We start from the raw sequence: 27,417 nt of genomic DNA on the forward strand, positions 1-27,417 counted from the left end.
TCCGTGATAGTTTTGTTGCTTCCTGCGTTTCTAGGGCGTCTGTGCACCGACTGCTCTCCTCCACCGAGTGAGAAGGCTTCTGCCAGCCCGGGCAGCCTTGTGTTGAACTGGACAGTGTGAAGCCAAGGGCACGGGACCAGGGCTACAGGTTTGTGTGGTTGGCGCATGTCACTTGAAGCCAAATTTGGAGGGGGCTTGTCCAATACAGAACGTAAACCACGTGTCTTTGTGCCTCCATTATAAAGAGTAAGGGGGGTGGGGGGTGCTCCCTCTCACTCGTCTGCCATGCCTTGGGGGGATCTGGGTCTCTTGGGAGGTTATTTGCAAGTCCCGGAGGAATGAAGCCGGTGCCGCTAGATGCTGTCTCAGTCCAGCGGTTGCCCAACTCTGTCTCTCTCCCATTTTCTCTTACCAGTTTAGCCTGTGAGGATCCTACACCTCAGTGGCCTGTATAGTAGGTCTTAATCGTGGCCTCCCCTGAGGCATGCCCATGCCTTGCAGGTGTCCCTCAGTCCCAATTTCGTGGACCCAGTCAATACACTCTGCCCCTCAGGCACTAATCCCTTTGTCCGGGCTTCAGCCTTTCCAGCCTCGGCCCATTTCTCTAGCTGAGGGTCTCAGCCTTGGCCCCCCGGTTTGGGCTTCAGCCTGTGGATGTCCCTGCCTCTTGTGGAGTACCCAAGCACCCTGTTGTGTGGCCTCCAAACGAGCCCTGCAGCCACTCCCAGCCCGCCAGGAAGAAACAGAAACAGCAGCAACTGCTTCCAAGTGAAACACTTAAACCCCGCTCTGGCCCTCCGTGCTGCGCAAAAGCCTCTTTCTGCTCCGCTGGCTCCCTCCCAGCTTCTGGGGAACCTTTCCCAGCTCACCGCTTCCTCTCCTTAACGGCCGGGCAGGCAGGAGCTCCTCTCTCCCCAGACGGCAGGGCTCCTCTGCCGGCTGCCGCCCAGGAGTCGGGGTTTATATATCCCCCCTAAGCTCCACCCCTTCTGGTCAGGTGCCTCTGACCACCCGCCAATGGGCAATCAGTCACAGGGCACAGCTTGCTCTCATTGGCTGCCGCTTGCCTACCTGCGCTGCCTTTGCTTCCCTCCTACAAGCCCCGAGCTCTGCCCTATTGCCATGCTACTAGTGCAGGTCTTTCCTTGCAGACCTGTATCCCTCCATCCGGCTACCCTGCCGGCTGCTTCTCCTGTAGCTGCCCTTGCCCACTGCCTGTGTTGGAGTGCAGCTGCCCTCTTCTGCTCCTGTACGAAGGTCTCTTAATCCCTCTGGCACCTGCACCCTTGCTGCCTGCCCCGTGGCCTGGAAGCACAATTTAGTAGCAGCAATGCCACAGGAAGCCAAACCGCCTTACACCCTTTAGACACCGTTGTTACCTGTAGACCTGGCGGTTCAGCGGGCTGCTCCTTCTGCAAGGAGGAGGTGGATGCGATACTCTCTCACTCTGTCTTTGGCTTCCACCAGCTGGGACCATTCTTTGCTGCCCCTCTTTGGTGTGCTGGGCTTGGACTTCTCTGGGATGGCATACATTTCCTCTGGCCTGTACCAAGCTGCCACAGGCAGCATGATTTACCCGGCCAAGGAGACGACATTCAGAAGCCACAGGAACCTGTTTGCAGGGGCCGGCTCGGACAATGTCCTCCACTTCTTTCTGCTCCAGGTCCTTCCTTTGACTTCAGGCACTTCTTGCAACCAAACATGCCCACTTCATGTTGTACCAGGCCACGGAGGGGTCATTTTGCATAGTGGTGGATGGCCAGCTAGTCCTAAAACTGTGACCACATGAAAGGCGTGTGCGGAGGAGGGAAAGGGTTTTAGTCTCTGGCTGTAAAGGTAGTATTTTTACTGAGGAATTCTTCATCCCCAGCCCCTGGGATGACGGTTTGAAAAGCCTCTGGGTTTGCTCTGCTGGCACGTGCACGTGACCTTGTTCGCCAGCTGAGCGCCTGTCTGGAGCTCGTGGCCAAGTTAGCAGAGCTCTGATCACTTCCCATTCCTGCATCTTTCACCCCTGTGACTAATCAATCACCAACTGGTTCATCTTTTAGGATTTAATAACCACACAGGCTAACCTGGTTGACCCAGTTGGTGATTTCCTAAGCTGCTGTTTCTCCCGAGTGCTATAACTCAAAAGGAGAAATGATGGAAGAAACAGTGAGGAAAGCAAACCACAAGCAAATGCTTCAAACTTTACAATTCACATTTATTTTGAAAAAATGTTTTGTTAAAAATACTCCTACAAAGGCATTGGAGCAGCAGGTTTTTGTTTCCCTTATAAATACATCTGATTCACTTTATTTATTTATTTATTTTTCTCAAGAACATCTCAAAGATGTTTGACGAAACCAGGGGAAACCCTGATCTGAATGGAAGACACGCATCCCTGTGAGACAAGGACCTGCACACTATCTCCCCATTCACATTTAAAAAAATACAAATACTGTCATGAAAAGCATTACGTTGTCTACAGGACCACAGCCAATGCACAGGGTGATACAGCAAGAGACCGGGACGGGGACCACTCATCGGACCCGTCATATAACAAGGTACCCACAACTTGGCAAGTGTTGAGTGCAACATGGGATGGAGCACTGACTACTAACATGTCTTTTGGCAGTCAAAGTATTCAGCTAATTCCCCCCCAAATTTCCTCCCAAGGAGGGTTTCACTCATGAAGCCATGAGCCACTGCGAAGCAACGCAGACATTTGTTAACTACATTGAGGGTCAAGTGGAGAATTGGGAGACCAGCAAAATAAGCTTTCACCTACCAACATCACCTCATTCCTAAATAACAGCACCAGCTCTTCTGTTAATGTACCATGGGTAGTACCATCTGGACAAGGGAAATTCCCTGCATGTTATAGGCGGTATTACTGTGTCCCCTATAGAACGATGCTAACAGGCAAGAGAAGCGCTATCAACCACCCTTTTCTGTGCTGACTATATTTATACTTATCCGTATCCCCCTTCCTCGCTGTCTTGCTGCACTGAAGGGTTTCTCTGGGAAAGAGCAGGTAACTCCCTTGGCTTTGCTGATGAGCTCTGGGTGCAAAGTATCATTACCCAGGACAATTTCTACTTCACGGGTTCTGGGCAAAACGCTGCCTTTCTGGAAACACGGAGAGAAACTTGACTCTCTCCCATTTTTCAGAAGCCCACTAAAAATACAAGACAACTTCTGGTGTGACTGAAAAGGAGTCTGTATCACACAAGCCAACTCAATTGACATTCAGTTGAGGTCTTGGGCAAGAGCTGGCAACCTCCGGTCAGTGGGCCAGATTCAGTCCACAGAGCCATTGGATCTGGCCTGCAGAGTGGGGTCTTCGGCAGCCTTAGGGGGATTCTCCTGCTCTGTGCTGCACCACACCGCAGCTAGGCCCTTTGCCCAGGCCACGCTGCAGCTGGGCAGAGAAAAGTGGTGGTAGGGAGAAACAGTAGCAACATCAGCTCACGTAGGACCAGGGTGAGATCAACCTCTTCCTGCTGCACACACACGGGCAATCTTCCTTGTGCCGCTTGCAAGACAGGCACCAACACCTGGTGCACAGACTGGGACAAATGGCACATTTCTCTGTGGGGACATGGTTGTGCCAGGCTGTTTGCTCTGTGTTTAGGATCACAATAAGCTCCATCCACACTGGACTCTCACTCAGGGCCTCACAAAACCTGCTCACTTCTCCGGTGGCACCCAGGAGAGCAAGGCAACGGACTCCCCAGGACACCTGGCAGAAGTTGGAGGAAGCACGAGGGGCTAGAGCCCAGAAGTCACTTGTTTATGGTCACCAGGGAGCTGTTCTGGTTGCCAGCAGCTTTGCCTTCAGTCTTCCCTTTCCGTCCCCGGTGATCAAGGCAGAAACTCATTCAGAGACTGCAGCATAAGTAACAGAGGACAGGGGAACTGCCCCGTGGACTCCAGGATCTACTTTAGGGCTCCAGATGATGTACAGGAGAGCGCCAGCTATTCCCACTCTTCCCTGTCCCCAGGAGTGCCTCTCCCCCTCTCCGCGATCTCCCTTTCCCTCTTCTTTCCGTAAAGACACGCTCTTTCCAAGGCAGACCACGGGTGCCCCATCCCCGCCTGCTTGGTTTAGGCAGGAAGGGCACATCCTGCGTCTGAGCGGTGGTGTAGCAGAACCTCACAAACGGGCCCCAGACAGTCTGAGACTGGAGGAAGGCTGGTCAGTGGTTAGGAGATTCATTTTTGGCTGCAGGAACAGGGCAGCAGGTCCTGGTTTGTTACAGACATCCTGTGGGCCTTTGGGCAAGTCGCTTGGGGGGAGATGCAGAGGCACATGGGGTTTCCATTGGAATTGGTGGGGGGTGAAGTGCCTGCTCGCATCTTCTCGTGATGGGCACCTTGCATGGATGAAACATCTCCCATCCTCAAGTTGTGTAAGTGCCAAACTTCTGGGATGCCCCCGACTGATATTTCCTTCCTGTTGCCATACTCCACATTCACAGGCTAGTAGGGTTTGAGTGTCATCGTAACCCAGGATGGTTCCTTTCTGTTTCTTTTATTTAGCTTGACCTGTCCTTGCTTCTTCCTCAGATCTGCAGAAGGGGCCTTTGTGCCCAGAAGTTTGTCAAACGTCTGAAACACGTCTCCCAACTATACGGTTGGTCCAATAAAAGAGATCCCAGAAAAGCCAAACAAAAAACCCCTTGCCTCTATTCAGTCTAGAGAGGTCAAACCAGAGTTGTGACTAGAATGGCACATGCTTGACATGACAGCTCTGGTGTGACCTTTGCTGGTGGCTTTTCCATGGAGCGTCAATGTATGTGACAAAGGGATCGCTGCTTCTTTGCTTGGGCTGGTGACTATGAGTTATCCTCTTGCTTACAGCTGCTCCGATTCAAAGCCAGCCCAACGACATCAGGGTTGCCTGATATCAAGTAAGTGCAAGGAAGAAGAGGAATGATCTCCTTTACATACACATCCCAGCAATTAACTAACACCACTGTTTAATAAATCAGTGGTCTTGTGGGCAACAGGTACATAGCTCCTGGAAAGCCTTGTATGAGGTTCACCAGCTCTGCAAGTCACTGGTTGCTAGTTGTTGGGGGAGAGCTCAGGACTGAGAGACAATATAGATATTGAACCTATACAGGAATCAGGCCCTACAGAGCAAATCCTTGGCTGCTATATGGTAGCACTGCTCCCACAGTCTCTTTGACTTTGATGGATTATGTCTATTTGCAAGAGGCTAAGGATCTGCCCCAGTTTCTTACCTGTGAGACACCAGGCATAAAGAAGACCCTCTGTAGGGTAAACCCAGCACTAGGTCCTATCTGTGTCCTCCACTGTTGCTCAGGATCAGCTATTTCTCAAGGCCAAGCTGTACTTGCATGTGCTTCTTGAGTTTATTTTTCTGTTATTCCAGAGTAGCTCTTGGCTGCTAACATTTGCACAGGGCTGGAAGGGACACCTGACCACACTTTTTAACAATGGAGATGCTCCTACCCTTACACCAGGACCCTCCCACTCTGCTGTCTCCCATCCTGACTGCCTAACTGCAGTATTTACACTCAGGGTTGGGCATCGCCTGACTTATTGCTTTTTCAACATCACTTTGGGAATCCAATTCAGTTCTCTTGCCAGACAACATCACTACTGATGGACGTGTTATGGCAGCTGGACTATGGACAGTGAGAAACAAGGGGAGGAGAGCAGCAGGTCTGGAAGCTAGACTTCATTTGCTGGGCAAAGCAGCAAAACCAGGACCAAGTGACCTGAATAAAATCAGCACGGTGAAATCATCAAAGTGTGTGCACGCATGCACACACACACGCACGCAAGCACGCACACACACGCACGCATACACACACACAAAACATTAGGTCACAGTGTCAACGTTACAAAGTGACTCTTGTTATCCACCCTCTGTATGAAGCTGAATGTTGCCACAAGAAGAATATTTCATCGGAAGTGAATTTTTACACCCATGAAATACAGCATCTTAAAGTCTTTCCAGTGACTCTGTTCTCTGAGGTACAGATGCTTGCTCCAGAAGCATTTACAGGCCAAAGGTAAGCAAGGAACTTCAGACAGTGGTGTCTCCTGTTCTCCAGAAGAACCGGAGAGACACAGGACATACGGGTTTGTTTTCTGGCGTATGTCTAATTCTCCATTAGTCCCAAGTAAGATGTCACAGTGATGCCAGGTATTAACAGACACAAAAACATGCACTTATTGTATTGATACCAAGTGATTTTTGGTCAGTGGAAGAAATGAGGATATGCCTTTCTCTCTGCCTTGTGGGTGGCTGTTACAGGCCTACCTGATGCCAGCCACCCCAGCTCTGAACAAGCCTTTCACAGTGGGTTGGCTCAGGTAGGTAGCGGTGGATCCTGCCAGCCTGCCAGTGAGGAGATTTGAGTGCATTAAGACAAAGGGTCTCCAAATTAAAATGACCACAAGTTCCCATCAGAGCCCTGCCTGAAGAGGACGGGCTCTGAAGCCTGCAGCATGGACACTTGTGCTGGGTTTCTGGAAGCATGGTCGCCGAGGACAGTCCAAGATTGTCTGTGAAAGACAACACAAGAGCATTGTGTGGCCCTTCCAGCCCGGTGCCCCTCAGGAATTTGCTGGATGGTCTTCTACTGAGGCAGCTCTGCTTTCACAAGTTTCCCATCTGCATAAATAACTAGTGGCCTATGGTGATAAAACTTAGGCTAGACCTGTCCCTCCTTCCCCTAGGACTGCCACCAAGTGGCCTCATATGGTACCTCTAGGTGACGTGGGGCGCGTCTACACATGCACCATTACTGTGTAGTAATTTAGGTTACTGCGCAGTAACCAAAAATTACTGCGCAGTACAGGTGCACATCTACACATGTGCGCCCATACTGTGCAGTAACTATGGTGACTTATACCATCTGGGGTGTAAATTTGCTACCTGCATGATGCAGGTATCAAATTTACACCCGAGTAGCGACTGTGCAGTAAGGCACGTGTAGATGCCTTACCGCCGCAGTAACCCTGTTTATGTGGACTGACTTGGGAATAACTTTAGTCCCAAGTTGGTCCACACATAGCATTACTGCACTGTAATGCCTGCATGTGTAGACACCAGTGTTAACGCTGCTTACTGCACAGTAATTTACTGCGCAGTAAATTACTGCACAGTAAATGCACGTGTAGACACGCCCACTGAAAACAAGCCCATGTTAAAATATGGCACCTGAACTGGGAGAGAGAGGTACCATAGATGCAATCTCTCTGTTGCTCTGCATTTCTATCAGGTATAGAGCACATATGGCAGGCTCCAGTTTCCCAGCATGCCTATGATGCCGACAAGGTCAGCATCACTGTCATCTGTATGCCATCACTGTAAATCAAGGCTAGACCATAATCAAGAACAGTGCTAGTTAAACACTGGGCAAGTTAAAGCATGCTTCAGCTGACTATTTTGGACAAATGCTAACCAGGCTGACACTTCCCAGCCCGCTTCCAGCTGACACAGCCTACAATCTTCTCCCATTGCTCATTTCTCACCCTTTGCTGTCAGATACTGGATCAAATTCTGCTGTCAGTGCCATGCGTGGAAAGGCTACTGACTTCAGGGAAGATGCTCAGTATTTACACAGAGGTCACTGAGAGCAGAATTTAGCCCACTGTCTACAGTAAGATCAATCAGAGGTTCCCATTGATTCCAGGTGGATGTTTGGATGTTAGCTCACGTCCTAACAGGGAAACACCTTGCATAAAAGAAAACCCACCCAGCATCTCTGCGGATTTCGGGCAAGCGGACCTTGGACAGGCAGACCTTGCAATTCAGGCACCTGCTGCCGTAGCTGTACAGCAAATATGTTCGAGAGCACAAGCGGTAAGAAAAGAGGTCAGAAGAACCTGCCCGTTGTCTCTCAACTGTGCTTTGTCTCCAGGTCTAATCTGAGGAGGAAAAGATTACACATTTTGTGCTGGGCTTTCCATATTTTACAGGCAGTTGTTACAAAAAGGTCTAAAAAAATCAGCCTTAGGATTCTACCCACAGCCAATTCTTTTCCCTCTTGGCATTGGCCATGGGGAAATAAAGCAATTTAAGTTCCCTGGGAACATATCTTCAAGGCCCCCATGCCACTGAAAAAAGGTGTACCCATAAACATGACTTGGCAACACTAAGTGAGGCTCTAGAGACGCAGGAGGACACTCAACATGCCCACAAGGAGCAGGCCAGGCCTAGTCAGTAGCATTTGGGTGAGGATGAGCTGGAAGAGCAAATCCAAGATTTTTCTCTCATTCTTTCCCCTACAACTTTGCCAGTGGTATCTGCCCACACTAGTTATTTGTCCTGTAACTAAAGTAGTTATTTCAGTTGCTTCTTGATCCACTGACTGACCCTTCAGTTGCTGTGGTTTGTCTCGGGCAGGACCTGCAGGTATGACGCATGCTCATGTTTGTCATTCAAGACTCTCCTAAAGGTGGCTGGATAAAAATGAAGCTTGCCCCCCCGAACCTACGCACCCCCATGGAAGGGAGAACATGTCTGAGGGGCGCAGAGAACAGCCACAAAGCTACTGCAATAGGTATTTCACAACCGGCCCTTTACTTGAGTCCAAGCGTTGAGGAACCTCATTTCAAGGACACCTTCAGCTACCAGCTGCTGTCCCAAACGTGCAACTACTGCCCCATGCATCGGCCCCTCATCTGTCCCAGCTGGTAGGTCAGCGTGGCTCTTTGCTTCACCCCTTCCACAGGCCCCTAAAGCAGCAGCTCCCAGCAGGCCAGGCAGCTCTTCCCCCTTGGCAGGATAGCTGGAAGCCCAACACTTAGGAACATCTGTCAGGCAATGAAAAATTACAAAATAACAGGCAAAGAGGAGGAAATATGCATATAAAATTGTTCCCCTGGCATATTGTCAAGTCAGGAAGCTGGAATTCTCCTTCCACCAGGAGAAGGTTCAAGTTCTTGAGAGAGATGAGACTCAGAAGTGTCATTTCCTTTTCATAAAAAACCCAACTGACTGACTTACCGACCAAAATATTCCGACCCCAAACCCACAAATTGGTGTTAACAAACAAGGTAAAAGGACAAGTCTTCAAACAACAACAACCAAAAAAAAATAACTGTACACATCAGCATTTGTAATCAAAAACTACTACATACTGTACTTGGGAAGTCTTCTGAGAAAAGGTCATTGGCAACTAGTGAGGACATCACTAAAAGTCTTGTGCATATGATATGTATGAGAAAATGATGCCGTTGGAGGGATGGACAGGCAGACACTTGGAAAAAGTGTCCCTCGCAAAACTGTTCTGTGTCGAGAGAAAGAAACAGCTATAAAAAGGATCGGTTTCCCCATCCCCCACCCTCGACGGCCCCAGGTTCCTCAACTGCTGGGAAGAGACCTCTAAGATCTGTTTATCTGCTTAAAAAAAAATTTCGGCTCTGAAGTTCATCACTTTTGAGACGCTGTTGGTCCATTGCATGGAGAGAGCTCCTCAGCTCTCTTTCCCCCGTCACTCTGGCAGCGCGGGAGCTGTCAGGGGGGATTGCTGGCTTCAGGACATCCCCAAAGTCACCCTCCCACGTCAGGAAAGGAAGAGTGCTTCCCATGTCTTTTACTGGGTTTTTTTTCCCCCATCTTCTTGAAAAAGTCCCTTTACTCCAGAGGTGTCTGGGGCTGGCTGGAGCAGCCTTGTGCAAGAAGAAACTGAAAGAAGCTGCTCTTTGGTCTCCCTTTGGAGACTCTTGTGGATCTTGGAGCCCTTGTCAAGAATGCCATTGCTTTTATTATTATTTAAAAATATTCCAGTTTTCTTTTTCAAAATATTTGTCTTTTTTTGTTCCCTTTTTCCATCGCTTGCATTTTCGTAGTTCTTGGTGACTCCTTGTTATTTAGGACGTTTCTTCCTGTTGCCATGATCCTCAGAGCAGCTGCCTGTCTCTGGTGAATGCAAAACACTCAAGAACTGGAGCCTGGACATATAGGGGCAACGGGGAGCGGGGCCTTGAGGACGAGGAGTGTGAGGACATGAATGTCAAACCTCCACAGACTGGATCTGGTTCATCTGTGCTCGCATCACCTGGATACTGTTCAGGATTTTCTTCTGATGTCCTGCTAAAGTGACCCCAACTCGCAGAATGTCCCTGTGGCATAAACACACACACAAGATGGGTCAGTAAGGAGCCTCTCTCTGGACACAGAGCCCAGCTGTTTGCCAAGCGATCTACTTAGTTCTTGAGCAAGTCTGGACTTCTGATTGTCTCTCTGAAACAACTCAAATGAAACGATGAAACCGGACTGTGTCTTCCATTCAGAAGACTTGTGCTGTCTCTGCTCCCTTGTTGTTCGCTAGCCTATTTCTCCTAGATTCTTCAAGTAAGCAAAGCAGGAGTATGTGCAGCAGAGCTATGTACTGACACGGCTGCATATGCTATAGGTCTGTGCTAGGATGTCAGGACAATACCCCTCTGGGCAAGGGGTGGGCTACACTCGGGAGCATCTACACATGCATTAAAATGCTTTAGTTAATGAGCATTAAACCTAGCACCTCCTTTGGGAGGTACTAGGAACATGTGCATTCGCTTGTCTTATTGTGCATTAACTAAAGAGCACAGTTTTTAAGTGCTGCTTAATGAGCATTAACCTATTTTAATGTGCATTAGCTAAATAGCAGAGTTTTTCAGTGATGCCCTAATGTGCATTAAAATAGGCTAATGTGCATTAAAGCACACATGACATGACCCTCCAGTTTTCTGAGCAAGTGCTCCAGCCACTCAGCTCTTGGGTCTCCCCCACTACTTGGCCTTTCCACCACCTGAACCAAGGGAAATTGTGTTTTCATGTAGGATTCAGGTATTTCAAGAGCTGTTTTTGACAACATTCATGATTTTTAGCTAACTAAAATGGGGCTCTAGGTGTAGGGCAGTAAGCTTCATGGATTATCCTGGAGCTATGCACCCTGGAAGCCCTGGGGTTCCTGACTCGAGTCAGGGCTTATTGTGATAGCCATGGATGCAGAAAGCCTGGGCTGTCTCCTTGGATTAAGAGGGATAAACTGGAGGAATCCTCCATGGAAAGCTGATTTTGAGGCCTGGCAGGCTGCACTGCAACGTCAGTGAAACTGAATGGCCTTTGTGTACTATTTTGATGAATATGCAAATTCTGATTTTGATTTTCCTAAGTATGCAAATTCTGATGCAACACTGCATCATTAGAGCTCTTCTGACCAAAGGTATTAACATGGTACCTGCGACGGCTGAGCTCAGAGATCTGCATGTACTCATGCTTGTATTTATTATTATTATTATCATCATCATCATTATTACTATTGTTGTTGCTGTTCTTGTTATTCCTATTATTATTTTATTGTTGCAGTTGTGCTGCTTGCTATGTCCACAGCTTTAGTATACATTTTCCTGCCTCTGAACCTCTCCTCCTTGCTCTCAGGTTTTCCTATAACACCTGTGACTGCAGTGTCTAAGCCTAGCTTGGACGATTTGTAAGCCAGAGCCAGTGCTCCATGGAGAAGCAATGGATATGCAAATTCATTGTTACGTGGATATTTTTAGGCACAGAACAAAGCAACACCTGCCCTTCTGGGCTTTCTGAAGCCTTTTCCAGGTAGAGATCTGCATGTGATGTACAAGTCCTGAATGACAATAAATAATTGAGGGGAATCCATGAATCCAAAAGTACCCTCTACGTGCTGCAGAACTGCCTTTTGCCTCCCGAAACAATGTCCTGGTTCCATCCTGTCCTGCGTCGCGGTGCAACATTTTGGCTTTGGGGGAACACCACTCAAATCTGTCTCTGACTGGGGGGATTAAAGAAATCAGACAGCCTGAATTCTGGGTGGTAAACAGAAAGGTGGAGAGACAGTCTGCAGATAAGAGAGAGGAAAATATATGCAGAGTATGGGAGTTTTGCAGGAATTGAAAATATTAACAGTGGCCTTTTGGGAAGTCAACAGACTACAACTATATAATGTATGGGTAAGACGGGTACAATATCAAGGTAAAACTTCATAATGGCCAATTGCTATAAAACTTGTCAGCTTTTTGCTTCTGTTTTGGGACTACAGCTCCTGGCACTTACTCCATGGTCATCTGTGACACCACATCAAAGGTGGTGAAGCCGGCATTGGCGAAGCTCTCCTTGTACTGCCCCATCTTGATGGCATCCAGCCATTCATCCACTGTGTTGAAACTGGTATAATCTGGGATTGTGCGATCAAGTAAAGGGAGGTTAATCCTGAAATACAGAAACAAGAATGAGCAGGGGTTTCCACCCACTCCGCCAGGTGACAGTGCCAGGAGCTCCGGGATAGTTCTGGACACCCTGTCTCCATGTGGATGATTTGATCCAAGGACGGACCAACAGTATGAGTCAGTTTGTTGTGGGGCTGGATGAAATGTTATCCTTTCCCCTTTGTAATGCTAGAATTAGCAGGTCAGATCTAGTATTATCTTGTAATATAAGAACAGAATTAGGCGTCAGGTACTCCCAGCTCTCCCACGCACTTTCGAGAGAGCCCTGGCCAAAGTGCTTTTCCTCTATTTCTCAGCATCCCAACCTGCAAAATGGAAATAAAATTACAGACCTCATTTGGGTAGAGAAAAAGGAAGCACATCGCTAAAGTTTGCTGAGAAGTTCAACACAAGAAGGTAAGAAAAATATGTGCTAGGATAGTCCCCAAAAGGATTCACGGCCATACACCCTCCTACCTTCATCGCCTTTCTGCAAGCATCTGCAGCATCTGCACTGAGCGCCACATCCAACCACTGCTCCACTTCTACATCCTGTCCACACAGGTGTACGGATTCTGCCCTGCCTTTTCCACATCTTCTCAGATATTGTTGCCAGAGGACTGAGGCTGCACTTGATCGGGATGCAAGCGTGCACTTTCAGCTGGGGCTGCCTTTACAGATGGTCCCTTTGGGACCCATAACTAGTTACCATTCATCTTACAGGTCTGCAGTTGTTCTCAGCTCCTAAGATCCACCTTATCTCAGGGCTTAATCCCTTAGTTTTGTTCAAAGGGAAAGAACCAGAGAGACAGATGCCCTGTCACCTATTAGGTGTGGAAGTGCAATCCTGTTCCACCCTGCTTGGGACCTTGAAAACCTATTTAATGCCTTCCCCTTGCTGCTTTTTTATACCATGCTCTTATCAAGGGTCAGATGAAGGCGTATTACACAAGTAGATGCACTGATGGATTTTCAGGGACTGGATCAGGTTTGAACAGAGTCCTACTTAAGCACTTACAGCCAGTTAGACAACTGGTAGGTAGAAGGGAATCTGGCCCCATGATGCCTGCATTATTAAGGCCAAAACCTGTGCTCCTCCATGGAGCGTACAAGCCTCTTGAACAATGGAAAGGAACTGTTCCTTTGCTGCATCTTTTCAGTTTCCTCCCCAGTTCTTCCATCTCAGACCCTTGTGTCCACCTCTCTCTCCACATCCCCCTGTACACATGCCAAGTCAGGAAAGCAAGGTTGTAACGCAGTGTGCCATTCACTTATGGCCTCCAGCTCTTCTGCTCTGTGCAAAACAAGTTCCTATCACAGTCTTTGCCTTATCCTTGCGTTGCATGGCTGCAAGCCTGTACCAAAGTATATGCTGGGTACAGACACTGCATGCGTCTCCTCCTCAAAATATCACTTCTCTACACTCAGATGGCCACACCAAAAATCTCAGGTCATTTAATGGGACTACTGGCTGGTACAGAAAGCCTGGGGTCCCCGTTCCCTGGAAGAGCTTAAGAATACTGTTTAAGAAAGTGAAGTCTCCAGAAACCTCTTTCTGCTTCCCCTGGTACTACACATGGCTCAGAACATGGAGGAGGACATGTGCTATAAATTCAAGCCAAGGGAAGCAACGTCTGCTGACAACATAGGAGATACTGTCACCCGTGGAGAAAAGGAATTTGGGCTATGGTTACACGAGCCCTAGCCAAGAGACCTCAACTTCCCAGTCAGGTGTGGACACAAAGGACCCAACCTTGACAGAGTTTGGTGCAACAGTCAAGAGACATGCAGGGAAGGAAAGGGCGAGAGGAGAGGTGCCTACCCGGAGGAGACAGGGGCTATGGCTTTCAGGCTGTTGGGGTTTCGGATCATCTTGTCCAACGTGTTGACAATCTGCCCGAATTTCGGCCTATGGTTCCGGTCCTTCTGCCAGCAGTCGAGCATTAGCTGGTGCAAGGCATTGGGGCAGTCCATGGGAGGGGGGAGCCGGTAATCCTGCTCTATAGCATTTATCACCTGCAGAAAAAGAGGCAATGACAAGTTAAGTGCAATCAGATTGTCCTCCCGAGGACTGCCAGGAGGAGCAGGCCAGCAATGGTTTTGCCCTGAAGATCTCTCTTACAGACTGCTGCAGATGGAGCAAAGCTGTGACCATGCAGGGAGTTTAGGGATCTTTAGCTTGTTCCTGATTTCCAGCTGATTTATCCTCCCCCACCTGGCAGGAGCCCTGGGATCTCTTGCTAACTTACATCTTGATTGGTCATATCCCAGTAAGGCCGCTCGCCATACGACATCACCTCCCACATGACTATGCCATAGCTCCACACGTCACTGGCTGATGTGAATTTCCTGTACTGAATGGCTTCAGGTGCCGTCCACCGTATCGGGATCTTCCCACCCTGCAGGATAGGAAGAGAGAGACCAGTGAAAGAAAAGGAGACAAAGTCGAGTGTCCAGCTCATTTGCTTCCAAAAACCCTGGCAACATTTTTGAGCTATGAAATTACAAGTATTTCAGCATTTGTTCACTCATTCACACCTATATATACACTCATGAAAGCATTCTTTCACATGACGATCAGGACTCGTAGTAGAGAAGATATCTTTTATTAGACTAACAAGATTTTGCAAAAAAATTCCTTTAATTGCAAGCTTTTGGGCACAAACACCCTTCATCAGGCATGCCCGATAAAGGGTGTTTGTGCCCGAAAGCTTGTCGTTAAAGACATTTTTTGCAAAAACCTTGTTGGTCTAATAAAAGATACTGTCTCTACTACGGGTCCTGATTACCTTTTCCTCTTGATCAATACGGCTACAACGTGGACACCTTCTTTCACATGCAAATGCGCACACGTGTGTAAATATGTTCACACTTACATGAACTCTCATACCAATCAATACTCCCTTTAGAAGGGCTAAAATGTCTCCAGAATTTCTAAACATGATAAATCCCTAACCAAAACAGCACTGCATCCATCAGGGAGGATTCGGTGTTAGACCTTGCCCTGTCTGCTAACGAGACATTGATCCCAGAATTAAAATTAGTGGTTGCTTCGATGTAAAGAATCATGACTTCATTACACTTTTTTATGTGCAAACAGAACAAATTCCAAGGTAGTAGTATATGTACACCTGGTGTGTTAAAAGGGCCAATTTCATCAACCTGAAAATGATTATGAACCAGATGAGCTGGAAAAAAAAGAAGGGAAGTGGCAATTGGGAAATATTAAGGAATATTTTGGTAGCTGCCTAAAAACACAGTGTCACTATCAGGAAGGAGGACTGTGGTGGCTAAAACCTAATCTGATTCATAAGGGAGGCAAGAGCGGGTATAAAAAGCTAAATTAAAAATATAAATTACAAATGTAAAAAGGGGGAACTTGCTAGAAATAAATATAAGCCAGAAGCTAGGCACTGTAGGAAACTGCTGTGTGAAGCAACAGAAAAGAAGAAGTCTCTCTTCAGCGGAGTTATGGACAATGAATTCATTTATTAGGAAGAAAAGGAGAGCTACCAATAGGATGGGATCCTCAGTAGATGGAAATGGCAATAATAATGCAAAAAATTAGAAGCGTTAAAGAAATATTTCTGCCCTGTATCTAGGGGAAAAAGTCAGAGGTATGCCTATCATATGAAAATGGTGAAAGGCTTTCCACTCCAACAGTAACTCAGGAGGATCTTAAACTGCAGGTCCTAGTGCAGTGAGGAACCACGTACCCCATCTGTGCGCACTGCACATCAAACGAGGGCTATTCGCCCATCTTCGGGCAGCGCTGGGCACAGCGGCTCTTTTCCTCTGACTGGAAGAAGAACGTCTCGCATTCGAAAGCTCGTTGAACTCTACCCCGCCAATGCGGTGGGTCTAATAGAAGAGATCGCCCAAAGGAACCCTTGCCTCTTGCATAATTCCTGGGCCATCATGGCTACAGCATCACTCTAACACTATAAATTATCAAGGAAGAGAGCAAACATCTGCAATGCCAACCACACTGTGCATCAGCTCTGACAATGCAGCGAAGTTTTAATTATTCATGAGACAGTTGCCCTGAACTCTGTGAAACGTGCTGTAGCCTGAGACAGGCACTGAGACCACAGCAATGTGTGGGATCAACATTATGTTACCTCTGCACGCGGCTTATCTCTTGTTTGTGGGTAGTGTAGTGAGAATTGCAATCTTCTGCTGTCACTGTTTTTCTCTGTGTTGCTTTCAATCTCTCCTTACGAGGTCATGGCTTATTTATAGGAGGGTTTCTCATCAATACTAAGTTTCATACAGCTGTCTGTCATTATAGGGCATTAGGCACAGGCAGCGATGCAATTTAAGGACTGCTGCCTCACAGACAATGGGGACCCTAGTGCAAAGATGAATGGTGCCATCGTGGTAGTAAGAGCTGTGGCATTGGCATCTGTTATACTGGGATTTCTGTCACACAGGTATCTGTGAACAAATTGGCTTCACCACAATTAATACCCTGTGTGCACTGGGGCTCACTGGGGGTCTGTTCTGTCTAATAAAATGCAATGTCTCCATTGCAAGAACCTTATCAAAGGGTGTGTGCGAGCATGTATGGCTGTGTGTACGTGCATGTACTTGAAGATGCCTAAGTGCGAGTGTACTGCAGTAGTGGGTGCATGTCAGGGTATATCCTTATATACGTAAAGATAGAAGTAAGTAGATATGCATGTGTGGGAGTGTGTGAGTATGGGCCCTGCTACACATGCAAACTAAACCCATACAGAAACCAGCTACAGAGCTGTTATACTTCTTCAAGCACTAACTTTGTAGCTGGTTGGCTCTCTTTACAGCTGCACTGTCTTTTTTACTGTGTGATTATTACTTTGCATGCTGGCTGGTCTACCTTTATTGCACCATTAACTGTGTCGTAATTACATTGCACGTGTGACTAGTCTAAAGTTATCATGCGATTCACAAGTGAATTGTGTAGTATGTGTAATGTGGAGCAGGGGCCTGTGTATGTGAGCCCAATTAGTAGACGTGTGTGTGTGGAGGTGGGTGTACACCTATGTCAAATGGTGGGTTTCTCCTCCTCCAGACGTGGGTTAAGAAGGGGCAGAGCCCTTCCCCATCACGTGAGGCTCTTCTCAGGGCCAAGCTTGGCTCTCATATTAGTGGCCTTTTAAGTCAGAGCCCCATTGCCCTTTCCCAGCCTGGGGGACCCTGATTGTGCACGCTTCCACTGAAGGCAATGAGCTGACTCAGGGGCTCAGTAATAGGGTGAGAGATCTCTAACAGGGCTCCCACTTCTCTCTCTCACCCTCTGTGACCCTCTTCCCTTGCATCCTCTAGAGACGGGAGCTTTACCAGGGCACTGGTGTAGGTGGGGTCCGAGGTGTCATCCTCCAGGAAGCGTGACAGGCCAAAGTCAGACACTTTGCAGACCAGGTTGCTGTTGACAAGGATGTTGCGTGCCGCCAGGTCCCGGTGCACGTAGTTCATGTCTGCCAGGTACTTCATGCCCGCAGCAATGCCTCGCAGCATACCCACCAGCTGGATCACCGTGAACTGCCCGTCGTTTTGCTGGAGGGGAGAAATGAGAGGCCCAAATGGGATGTGTTCGCAATACACCCCAGGAAAAAGGCAGGGGAAGAGGCATATTAAAGTCAATGGCAGAGCTTCCAGTGACTTGCCCATATGGCCCATGGGAGCATGTGCCCTGGACATGCCCTGCATGTTGATATATGTAATGTCCATGGGTGCACACTATATGCGTAGTATGCATGGGCGTGTATGCATGCACCTTGTGTCGATGGTGTGTGTGTGTGTATTTAGTCTGAATGCATGCCTTGCAGTGTAGCATATACGCGAGGAGGGAGCATGCACTATACATATTGATAGGGTTATGCCTGCCTATATAACCTCTGGGTGTGCTCTGGTGGGTCAGGTGTATGTGGATGCATTTGCACTTGACTTTGTCTTGTGTTATCAATCCATGCTGGTGGGCAAGGTTGGAAATTGCAGGGTACGCAACATTCAAATGTCTGCTCCAGGTCAGGTTCAACCTCAGGTTGCAGCTGAGCAACAGCTCTCTGTGCCCTGAGACGTGTATTCGTGCAGCGGGTGCATCGGCGTTTACCAGAGTATGAATCCATACAGGGTAAAATATGATTAAAGCCCCAAGTGTACAGGGAAGCTGCCTGCCTGGGCATCATGGTAGGTGCTATTGATGTATCCATACTCAATATGAACCCTGAGCCTTGAAAATCTGGCCCAATGCATATGGACTAGGTACCGTGTATAAGTGAATGCACCCTGAGTGTCAATTCTGCATGCACTGTGCGTGTTAACAGCACATGTTCAGCGTGTGTGTGGGACAGTGAGGAGAAGAGTGTGCCCCTTCTATGCACGCATGCATGCATATGTCTGAAGCAGAGCCATCTGAAGGACATGGGAGCTTATCCCAGGATGCAGAATGAGTGCCTGTCACAAGGAGAGGGGGGCACTAAGGGCTGGGCCCTGCCCCATTTCCCTCCAGTGCCAGCACCCCATCCGCTGTTGTACTCTCCTTGCACCTCGTACCCGCAGGAAGGAGTCCAGCGAGCCATTCTCCATGAACTCAGTGATGATCATGACAGGGGCACTCTTGGTGACCACCCCTTCCAGGTGGATGACGTTGGGGTGGTCAAACTGTCCCATGATGCTGGCCTCGCTCAGAAAGTCCCGTCTCTGCTTCTCCGTGTACCCTGATTTCAGTGTCTTGATGGCCACAAAGATCTCTCTCTTGCCAGGCAGCTTGAGGTGCCCACTGCACACCTCCCCGAACTCCCCTGGGAACAGGAGAGAGAGCAGGGCATGGACGACTGGGCTCCCATGTTTTCAGCCCTCCCACCCGGACACTGAGCTACGACCAGGTGTAACACACCATGCAAGCCCCACCACCCAGACACCCTACCGTTAAACATAGTATGACCCCATGCACAGCACACCACACCCATGTCCCAAAAGCCCCTGCCCACCCATGTGCTGTGGTCCTACGCATGCTTCTGCAATGTCCTGCCTGTCAGATATTTTTAGACCGGGGGCTAAAACAAAGGAGCACTTCTGTTTTGTGCCACAAGCCTTATTCTTTCAGTTGAATGGCACTAAACGCCGTCCCTTTGAATTAGTCCCTCGTGTGTGACTTGGGGTGGCTGGCTGCAAGGTGACCCTATACCCCAGGACAGTGCTGCCCACAAAGGGTCCAGTCTGTGCAGATGTGCATGGCTTGCTTCTGAGCTCAAGGCTTTTGCACAATGGCACACGCCTGGACTGCCCCAACCCTCTGTTACTGGGAACAGCACATTCCCAGTTCCATTGGGGCAAGTGAGGCTGGATCCCCAGTAAGCTCTCTCCCAGCTGCTGGGTCTGGCTGCCTTCCCATCACTGCCCAGCCTACCTGCTCCGATCACTTGCTCAATTTTGACACAAGAGATGTCAATCTCCTTTGCAAATTCCCTGACGGCCTCATTGGGATCCTCGTAGGTGAAGGGGTCAATATAAATCTTCATCCCAGGAGTCACTGCATAGAGTCAGAAAGACAGGTGCAATCTGAATGACAGGCAGGCAGCTTCCCAGGACAGGAGGAAAGTGTGTGCCTGTGCATGTGTGCATGGTTGTGTAAGAGAAGGAAATACTGCCGATGGCTCTATGCGTAGAGGATGGCGTAAGCATGTGCAGGAGTTAGGGAAACACGGAAAAGCAACAGCATTCTTGGAGCACATCCTGGGTAGAGCCTCTATTAGCTCTGCAGAGAGCCCATCTGCACATGCCCTGCCCAGAAACCTTCCCCGGAGTACAGCACGCATCAAGCAGGAAGGAGCTCAGAGGCTGGGATAACGCGGACCCCTGCACACAGAGACAGTGATGACGCAGGAGGGACGTGGCTCCTGCTCCAAAGGAAGCAGACCCAGCCCGAGCCTCCTCCTGGCATTGGGTAGGGAAGCAGACATCGACAGCGTGCCGCACAGTGACACACTGGCATCAAAGCCTGCCTGCCACATCCCCTGGCTACGGGCTTCAGAGCTCAAGCACAGCTATGCAGGGGTGAGAGCAGTCGTCACAGCAATCAAGCCAAAGGAGTCTGCGCCTGGGCTTCAAAATAACTGAGGCATGACTGCCTGAATTATTTCAGGGTAATTTCAGATGTCAGCTACCCAAAACGCTGTCCAAAAATTTGCTTTTGGATGTACTGGGAACAGCTGGAGTGACCACAGATAGCCCCCGTGGCACTGGCTCAGATGGACCTGTCATCATTATATGGCCTGAGGGGCTGGCTCTCTAATGAGATGCGATGAATGTGCTCACAGCAAATTCGACAGAGGTTTAGCGCTGAATAGCAAGCTGTTCTGCCCCGTCTGTCTCCTCCTTCTGCGCCAAGCTGTGAGGCCACAACCACCCATGACATGGGGGCCTTGGCAGCAAACCTAATGATGCCCCAGGCTCAGCGCCCTGCCCTGAAGACCGTGCAGAGAAGGAACAGATCCAGATTCTTCTCCTAGTTTCCCCGTGCCGGTTACAGTCGCTCAGAGGGAGGTCCCAGAAATGCAGTTTCTAGGCAATGAATACCTGCTACAAAAATGCTGAGTGACTTGTTGGAAGCAACAGGGTGAGTTAATGGCAGGATGGGCATGAGAGAGAACCCAATATCTGCCCTTATTCACCCCCATATAGGTTTCACCAGGGGCCCCAAGGGAGTGAGCCACAACCGGGACGGGGGATCGGGGACTCCGGAGCAGTTGCATGAGCTGAACCGCCCCGTTCAGACAGCACAGGAAACACAGGACAAGGGTCTGTCCAACTGAGCAGGGAGCTCCTGCTTGGGACAGGTCTTTGCGCTGCGTGGGTCAGCTCTTCCCAGCATTTCCTTGGCTCTGCCTAAGGCAGCCCTCCGTTTTGCTGTGCTGCAGTTTGTTGCTCACGGGAGCCCAGCCCTGGGGCAAAGCATACAGCAAAATGGGCAGTATGTCTGCTCAGGGCAGGAGCACCAGTCCAAGTCCATGTACCCATGGGTGGCATGCAGCCTAGTCCCATTTCTCCCCACGGTGCAAGGCTTGGGGGTTAAAGCTGCGGGTACTTCAGGGATGCTACAGGACAGTGAGGAGGGGGCTCTAGATGGTGCTGGGTGATGTGGGGAGCAGGGGTGCACTGCGTTTGGGAGGGTTTCTGGAGGATACCACAGTGCAGTGGGAGTGGAGCTCTAAAACACAGTCTGATTTCAACCAGTGAACCTCGTGGCTGCGGAGGCGATCCTGGGTTAGGGCTGCACCTTGGCTAGAAGACTGGGTTTACAGAGGAGAGGGACACACATGCAAGTGTCCACTTTGCATGCATAGACAGCACGCGTGGTAGGCTGCTCACCAGCCACAGACGTGCCCGGCTACATGGGCGCACCCTCGTGGTCTCACAGCAGCCTCTGAGGTGTGAAAAGCTAGGCAGCCTGAAACTAGTAGGTGATGGAGGAGAAGGGACCTCCCCTGTTCTAGCTGTGACGGCTGCATGCGTAGAGCAGTCTCCTACAACACAGATTCAAGCTCTCCTTTCCCAGAAGGGGTTCAACGCTGGTCTCTCTAAGCACCACGCAGGTCAGGCACTACCCCAAGCCTTTCTGCAGGCTCCTTTGGAAACTGCTCCCCTGAGCAGCCAAGGGAAGGGTCAGGACGGGGCCTCAGCTGGGGTTAGAGACCGTGCAGGGAAGTCCCAGGTGCGGCGGGCCTCTGGCTCCCAGGGTGAGTGCTCGAGCCACTCAGCTACTACAGCTACACCAGGCGAGGATCCTCCTCTTCCATGTGATGGCAGGGACTTGTGGCCAGATATGCAAAGACAGCACCATGTATGCATGCAGGTCACGGACTAAATGGCTACCTGTGCAAGAGCCAAAAATGCCACTGAGCTGAATGCTCCCCAGCCCTCCCCCGTGGCAGCTGGACAGGGACTGGAGTCTCTTTGCTCTCCAAGGGCGCAGACCGGAGAAGAGCGGAGGTGTTTCTGCCAGCCACAAGCCAACAGAGGAAGGCCCCCTGGCCTAAACGCAGATGCTCGCAGCTGGCAGGGCCCGTCACCTCCCACACTGCACAAGGAATGAGCGAATGAGAGCACACACCGAAGAGCGAGCGGACCCCTGGGCCAGGCGCGGGTGCGCGGTACGTACTGTGGCCACTGGTATAGTGCTGCAGCTTGTCGGTGTACTCGGAGTCAGCCCGCTCGAAACCCCGTCTTCTGGAATGAGAGGGAGCCCTGAGCGCGTGGGGAAGGGACGAGCCGGCCCGGGGCAGCCCCGCGCAAGGTCACTTTCTGCCCCGTGGCTTCCCCTTCTCCCTCCCTGCCCCTATCCACGCTCCTCCTTCCATCAGTGCCTTCCTCCCCATCCTGCAGCCTCCCCAGTCCTCCATCCCCTCCACATCCCACGCTCCCCTAGCTACCAGGATGAGCGTGCTATGAACCACCCCACTGGTGGCAGCGTATCACACCCCCGGGGGACCTACCTGTTGCACACTATAATGATGACCACCACTGCAATGAGGAACACCAGCCCAGCCGCGGAGGAGCCGATGATGAGCGGAAGCTTCTCCTGGATGCTGGTCTGATACTCAGCTGACACACGAGAGGGAGGGAGCTCGTTACAAGAGTGTGGGCAACCTACACCCTCCACTTGCACCCAGGGATACTGCTGGGACAAAAAGGGAGGCTTATTCCTCACCCCAGGCTATGGGCAATCAGAGCAGGGGAGGCAGCACCCCTCGAGCATCAAAGCTCCCCTGCTTTTGCTGCTGAGCCCTTTCAGGATGGTAGCCTGTCTCTCAGCCCTGCAGCTACTCAGGGGAGAGAAGGATCACTTTGGCCTCCTGGATCCCACTGTTCCCCTGAAAGCAGAGGGAGCTGCCTGCCTGAGTCTCACCTTCAGTCATGGTTTGGAAGTACATCTTCCCGCTATAGCGACCGTACCCTGCCACGGTACGTGCCCGCACCTGGAAAACGTAGATGGTGCCAGCTTTGAGGGTCTGCACGGTCACCGTGTTGGTGAGGCTCTTCACTGCCGTCGCGTTTAATTCACTCAGGTCCTGCCAAGGAAAGAGGCACTGACCATCAGAGATCAGAGCTGGGGCACCTCACTCTTGCCCTCACCCCCACCCCTCTGCAAGCAACAGGTGTCTTGCATTGCCTGGACCCCCCTCCAGTGCTCCCAGGGGAAAGGAGAGGCTGCAGTAGTCTGGGGGGCGCGGGGGCAGTCGGGACCTCCCTGAGTATAGCCCCCCTCCGATCTGAACCCAAAGGCAGCACGCTGCTGACCAGGTCACTCTGCTCCATACCACGGCATTGCAAAGCAGCCTGCAACTGCCCGATGGCTTCCCTGGAGCAGGGCTGACAGAAAGGACACACAAATGCCAGCCACGCGATGGGCAGCTGCAGGCAGCCTGCTTTCTGCCTCACCGCTGAGGGAAAGCCAGCAGCGCACTGCAAAGCGCCTTGGCTAACTCCTGTTCCACTCAATGTGTCTAAGGGACAGGGTCTACCTGGTGACACCAGCTTTTGCCACTTGCAGGTGGAGGTGGGGGGGGCTCTTCCCCCTTCTAGCCCAATGGCCAGGGGTTAGGGCACTGGCCCGGGAGCAGGAGACCCAGGTGCCAGCCCCTTCCCCCAGCGGGCGTTTCAACCTGCGCTTCCTGCCACGTAGCCAGCCGAGTGCTCCGACTCCCCAGCCGTGGGTCACACGGGAGACGGTTTTTCAGCCCTCCGCTTGAAGGCGGCCCACGGGGCAGGCTGTAGAGGAGGTACGTGGGACAAGGAGGTGGAAGACAAGACAGACAGCCTAGGCCTTTGCTCTCAATAGGGCATTTACTTTTCCAGTGCTTTTTAGGCAATGAATAGTCAATGCAAGGTGCAGTGGTGCACCTCCTGCCTTTGAAGTCCCCGAATCGACAAATGCTTCTGTGGCACTCTGATTCGTATGGGATTAAACTGGTTCAACTGGGCAAACCTTTTAAAAGAGTGAGATGGAAAGGAACTGCAAGAAAATACAGTGCACTTTCGTCTCTGCAGGAACGTGGGCCTGGAAAGGGTGCCCTGAGCCATGGTCTCCAGTCGCCTGCTCTCATGGGAAACCTTTTCTGCTGCAAGTGCCACTTCAAACCCTTGCAAACGACAAAGCACAAATCAAGAATATCCTCCACGACGACGGGAAATGAAGGCACCACCACGGCCCTGCCACCATCTTTGGCAGAAAATCCTATGAAGAGGGCAATGCCTCCTGCTACAGAGAGAGGCTGAAATCTCCACAGCCTTCACCAAATTGGACCTAAAGGGAAAAATTCCTTCCTGAGGCCAAATCAGGCTCTGGGTATGCGGTGGCCTCATGTGGCATAGGCAGCTGCTGCACGTGGCCTGCAAGGGAGGTACCAGCTGGGCTTTCTAATACTGACCCTGGGCACCCTCTCCAAAACATACAGGGGCCTGAGCATCATTTCTCAAACTGTCTTCGGCACGAAGACTGTTGAAATGTTTATCCCGCCCTGCATCCTGCCATTTGCATTACTTCAGTGGTGCTGCCACGTGCAAAGGGAAGCGTGTGACCCCCTGGAATAAATGGCAGTGCATCGGCTACTGTTAAGTGTTATTTGTATCACCGCAGCAGCTGGGCGCCCCAGTCACGGGAGACAACCTGACGGTGTTAGGTGCTGTACAAAAAGGGAACAAAGAGCTCACACCGTGAGCAGCAACATGCATCACGGAGGGATGAAATAGGCCCCTTTCTGGAGAGGTTTGAAAGAAGCTCTTAAACCTGGCGCTTTTCAGAAGCAGGCAACCAGCAGGGATCTGGCCACGAGGAAAGCTCTCCAAGATCAGGATAAAGCGGCGCTATCGGGGAAGCACAACGTCTTCCTGTGATCCTCTCCATGAAGGTTAGGAGGGAAATAGGTCAGCCGGTACTTATGTTCCCAGCGTTCAAGGGGTTCACCCAGACAAACCTCCCGGGCCTGGTTGCATTAATAATACAACCTTTTTAAAATCACGGGCCCCAGGGAATCTCACCTCCGTTCCTCAAGGACTGCAACATGAATGCCGTAGGCATGCTTAAGAGAGAGTTTTAGCTCTGAAATGAATGTATATGTAGCTCAAGTGTTTTATGCCTGTCTGTCCTAGATTCCTCCCTTTTTCCTTCTTCTTCATTTTATTTTTCAGGCTGTTTTGCCCTGGCAGCTAAGATTATGACACGTTATAGGCGCTGGGACCACCTCTGAGACCAGCTAACCGGTAGTGGAAAAGCTCTGTGCAGGGGCACGTGCCTGGACCACGCACTCATTGGGATTTATAAATCCCACCATCAGAGTCATCCCTTTCCCTTTGCATGGGGTCCAGTCTCTTACCCTGGGGCTTCTGACATGCTGCATCCAACTATTCCCCCTTCACTTTAACCACCACTCAATCCTGCCCCTTAAAGCATATTTTTGCACCCCATCCCTGGCACACTTAATGTTGCACCCATGGTTCAAGCCTCATGAGCACTGCAATAACACCTGGGTTCTTTTCTGAGTCAGCCCATGTTCACATGGACCTCTCACTGCTGATTTCTTTTGGTCCTGGGTTTGGGCTTGGTTTGCTTTTGATGCGGCTGCCTGTCAGCAAGATGGTGTGCCAATTATTCTGTGTATTTCAAAGCTGAATTGCAATAGCACATTTTCATTTTCAGATATGCTTGAGTTTGAAAAGAAGTCATGATTATGTGCTGCTTTACAATGCTATTTGATCAGGTACTCTCAGCACCTCAAGCAATAAATCTGAATAATGGAGTGAAGCCAAGCAGAGACCTTGTTTGCAGAGAAAGGAAGCACTAGTCCTCGCAGCTCACGTGTCCTGCTGATCCTATTTTAAATGTCTTACTGCCATGGTCCAGGGCTCTGACAGAGCTCCTTGAACACGGGAAGGCAGCATGGTGGATGGGATTATTGGCAAGGTCCTTCTGAGGATCCATATCCAGCATCCCAGGTGCACAATACATCTCCTTACTGGAAAGGAGTGATCCATATTCACCCTGGGAAGAACTGGTCCCCCAGTGAAAAGTGAGAGAGATGCTCCAAACCAGGCATGATGCGTGTCCCCAAATGGGGCCGGCTACGTTGCTCCCTGGCAGGGCCACGCTCTGATAACGCAGACTTGGGAACTCAGTCCCCAAGGACCCACGGGCCTAGTCCAGAGAGCCAGGTACCCTCTCCCGCTCTCCTCCACCCCCAGTCCCAACACGCCGTGAGCTCTGGAACCAGCACGATACAAATGCCTGCCAAACACCTTTTGCAATAAGCACGTGGTAAATTCCTGATGCCCGTAGTCCCGGGCACTGTGCTCATAAAGACTGAACTTTGTTGTATACCACAGCATACAATGTTATTTTCTCCATGCATCCCCACTCCAGAGCTACCTAGGTAGCATGGGATGATTTAGACAAGTTCACTGCTTGCTTTCGTATGGCTGCGACTGGCTGCATGGGAGAAGTGGACCTCTCCATGCCCCACGGGTCACAACCTGGGGCAGCGGGTCTAAATGCAGACCTGCCGTATGCTTTGCGATTCCCTTGCTTGTATTAACCTGCATTCTCAGCACAGGGTCTCATGAGCCACCGCCGCCAGAGATGAGTTGTACAGTGCCAGAAAACTGCCTCGTGGCAACTATTCCTGTGTCTAGGACCTCCGCTATTGCTCAGCTATGCCCCTGATAGCAGGGCAGTCATGCGGAGCTGTTCAGGGCGCCTGCATGTAGAGGGAGGCATCTTTGTGCTCTCTGTTTTTGTTAACTCCACTGGGGAGAGGAGCCTTTTAATAAAATTAAGGATCCCCAAGGCTTTGCAATGGGAACCCATACTTTCAGTTGACCACAACCTTCCCAGACATCACCTTTGGGGTTGAAATTATCCAGATCTGGTTATTACCAGGGGTGAATTTGTTCAGAAACTTTGAGCAAAAGCAGTTCTGTCTTTTCTGACTAGGGAGAACTCTGACTTTTTCATGAGAAGCAAAGTTTTGCCACACTTTAAACAGGTCTAGTCTCAATGCCGTTTGGGGCAGGGAGCCAAAGCGGGGCAAGGACAGCCCTTGGGGAGAAGAGGTGCCTCCGAATGTCTGGGTAACATCCATGTTGATTTGGCCTGGGTACGAGGGAAGGAAAACCAGAGGTTGTACACATGCAGTGGTTTTTAATCACGACGATTAGAGCTGACTGGAAACTAATTTCTGT

At 50.2% G+C, this 27,417-nt stretch overlaps 1 protein-coding gene across 4 annotated transcripts in view; it reads right to left on the minus strand.

The window, feature by feature from the left end:
- Positions 1-9,759: 9,759 nt before the first annotated feature.
- Positions 9,760-27,417, minus strand: part of EPHB2 (EPH receptor B2) — a 74,380-nt gene continuing 56,722 nt past the window's right edge. The window contains exons 6-15 of one of the 4 annotated variants that reach the window (XM_019541349.1): positions 23,090-23,252; positions 22,677-22,785; positions 22,343-22,407; positions 19,592-19,714; positions 18,736-18,983; positions 17,521-17,736; positions 14,448-14,597; positions 14,021-14,214; positions 12,047-12,202; positions 9,760-10,095 (exon numbers count right to left, since the gene is read on the minus strand). In XM_019541349.1, the coding sequence (XP_019396894.1) occupies positions 9,987-10,095; positions 12,047-12,202; positions 14,021-14,214; positions 14,448-14,597; positions 17,521-17,736; positions 18,736-18,983; positions 19,592-19,714; positions 22,343-22,407; positions 22,677-22,785; positions 23,090-23,252 (1,533 nt within the window). In that variant the 3' untranslated portion in view covers positions 9,760-9,986. Of the gene's footprint in view, positions 10,096-12,046; positions 12,203-14,020; positions 14,215-14,447; positions 14,598-17,520; positions 17,737-18,735; positions 18,984-19,591; positions 19,715-22,294; positions 22,411-22,676; positions 22,786-23,089; positions 23,253-27,417 lie in introns of all 4 variants that reach the window. The other 3 variants (XM_019541347.1, XM_019541348.1, XM_019541346.1) reach the window with 3 other exon arrangements.

Source organism: Crocodylus porosus, unplaced genomic scaffold (assembly GCF_001723895.1).
Source record: "Crocodylus porosus isolate Cpor-Errol unplaced genomic scaffold, CroPor_comp1, whole genome shotgun sequence".
NCBI classification, from domain to species: domain Eukaryota; kingdom Metazoa; phylum Chordata; order Crocodylia; family Crocodylidae; genus Crocodylus; species Crocodylus porosus.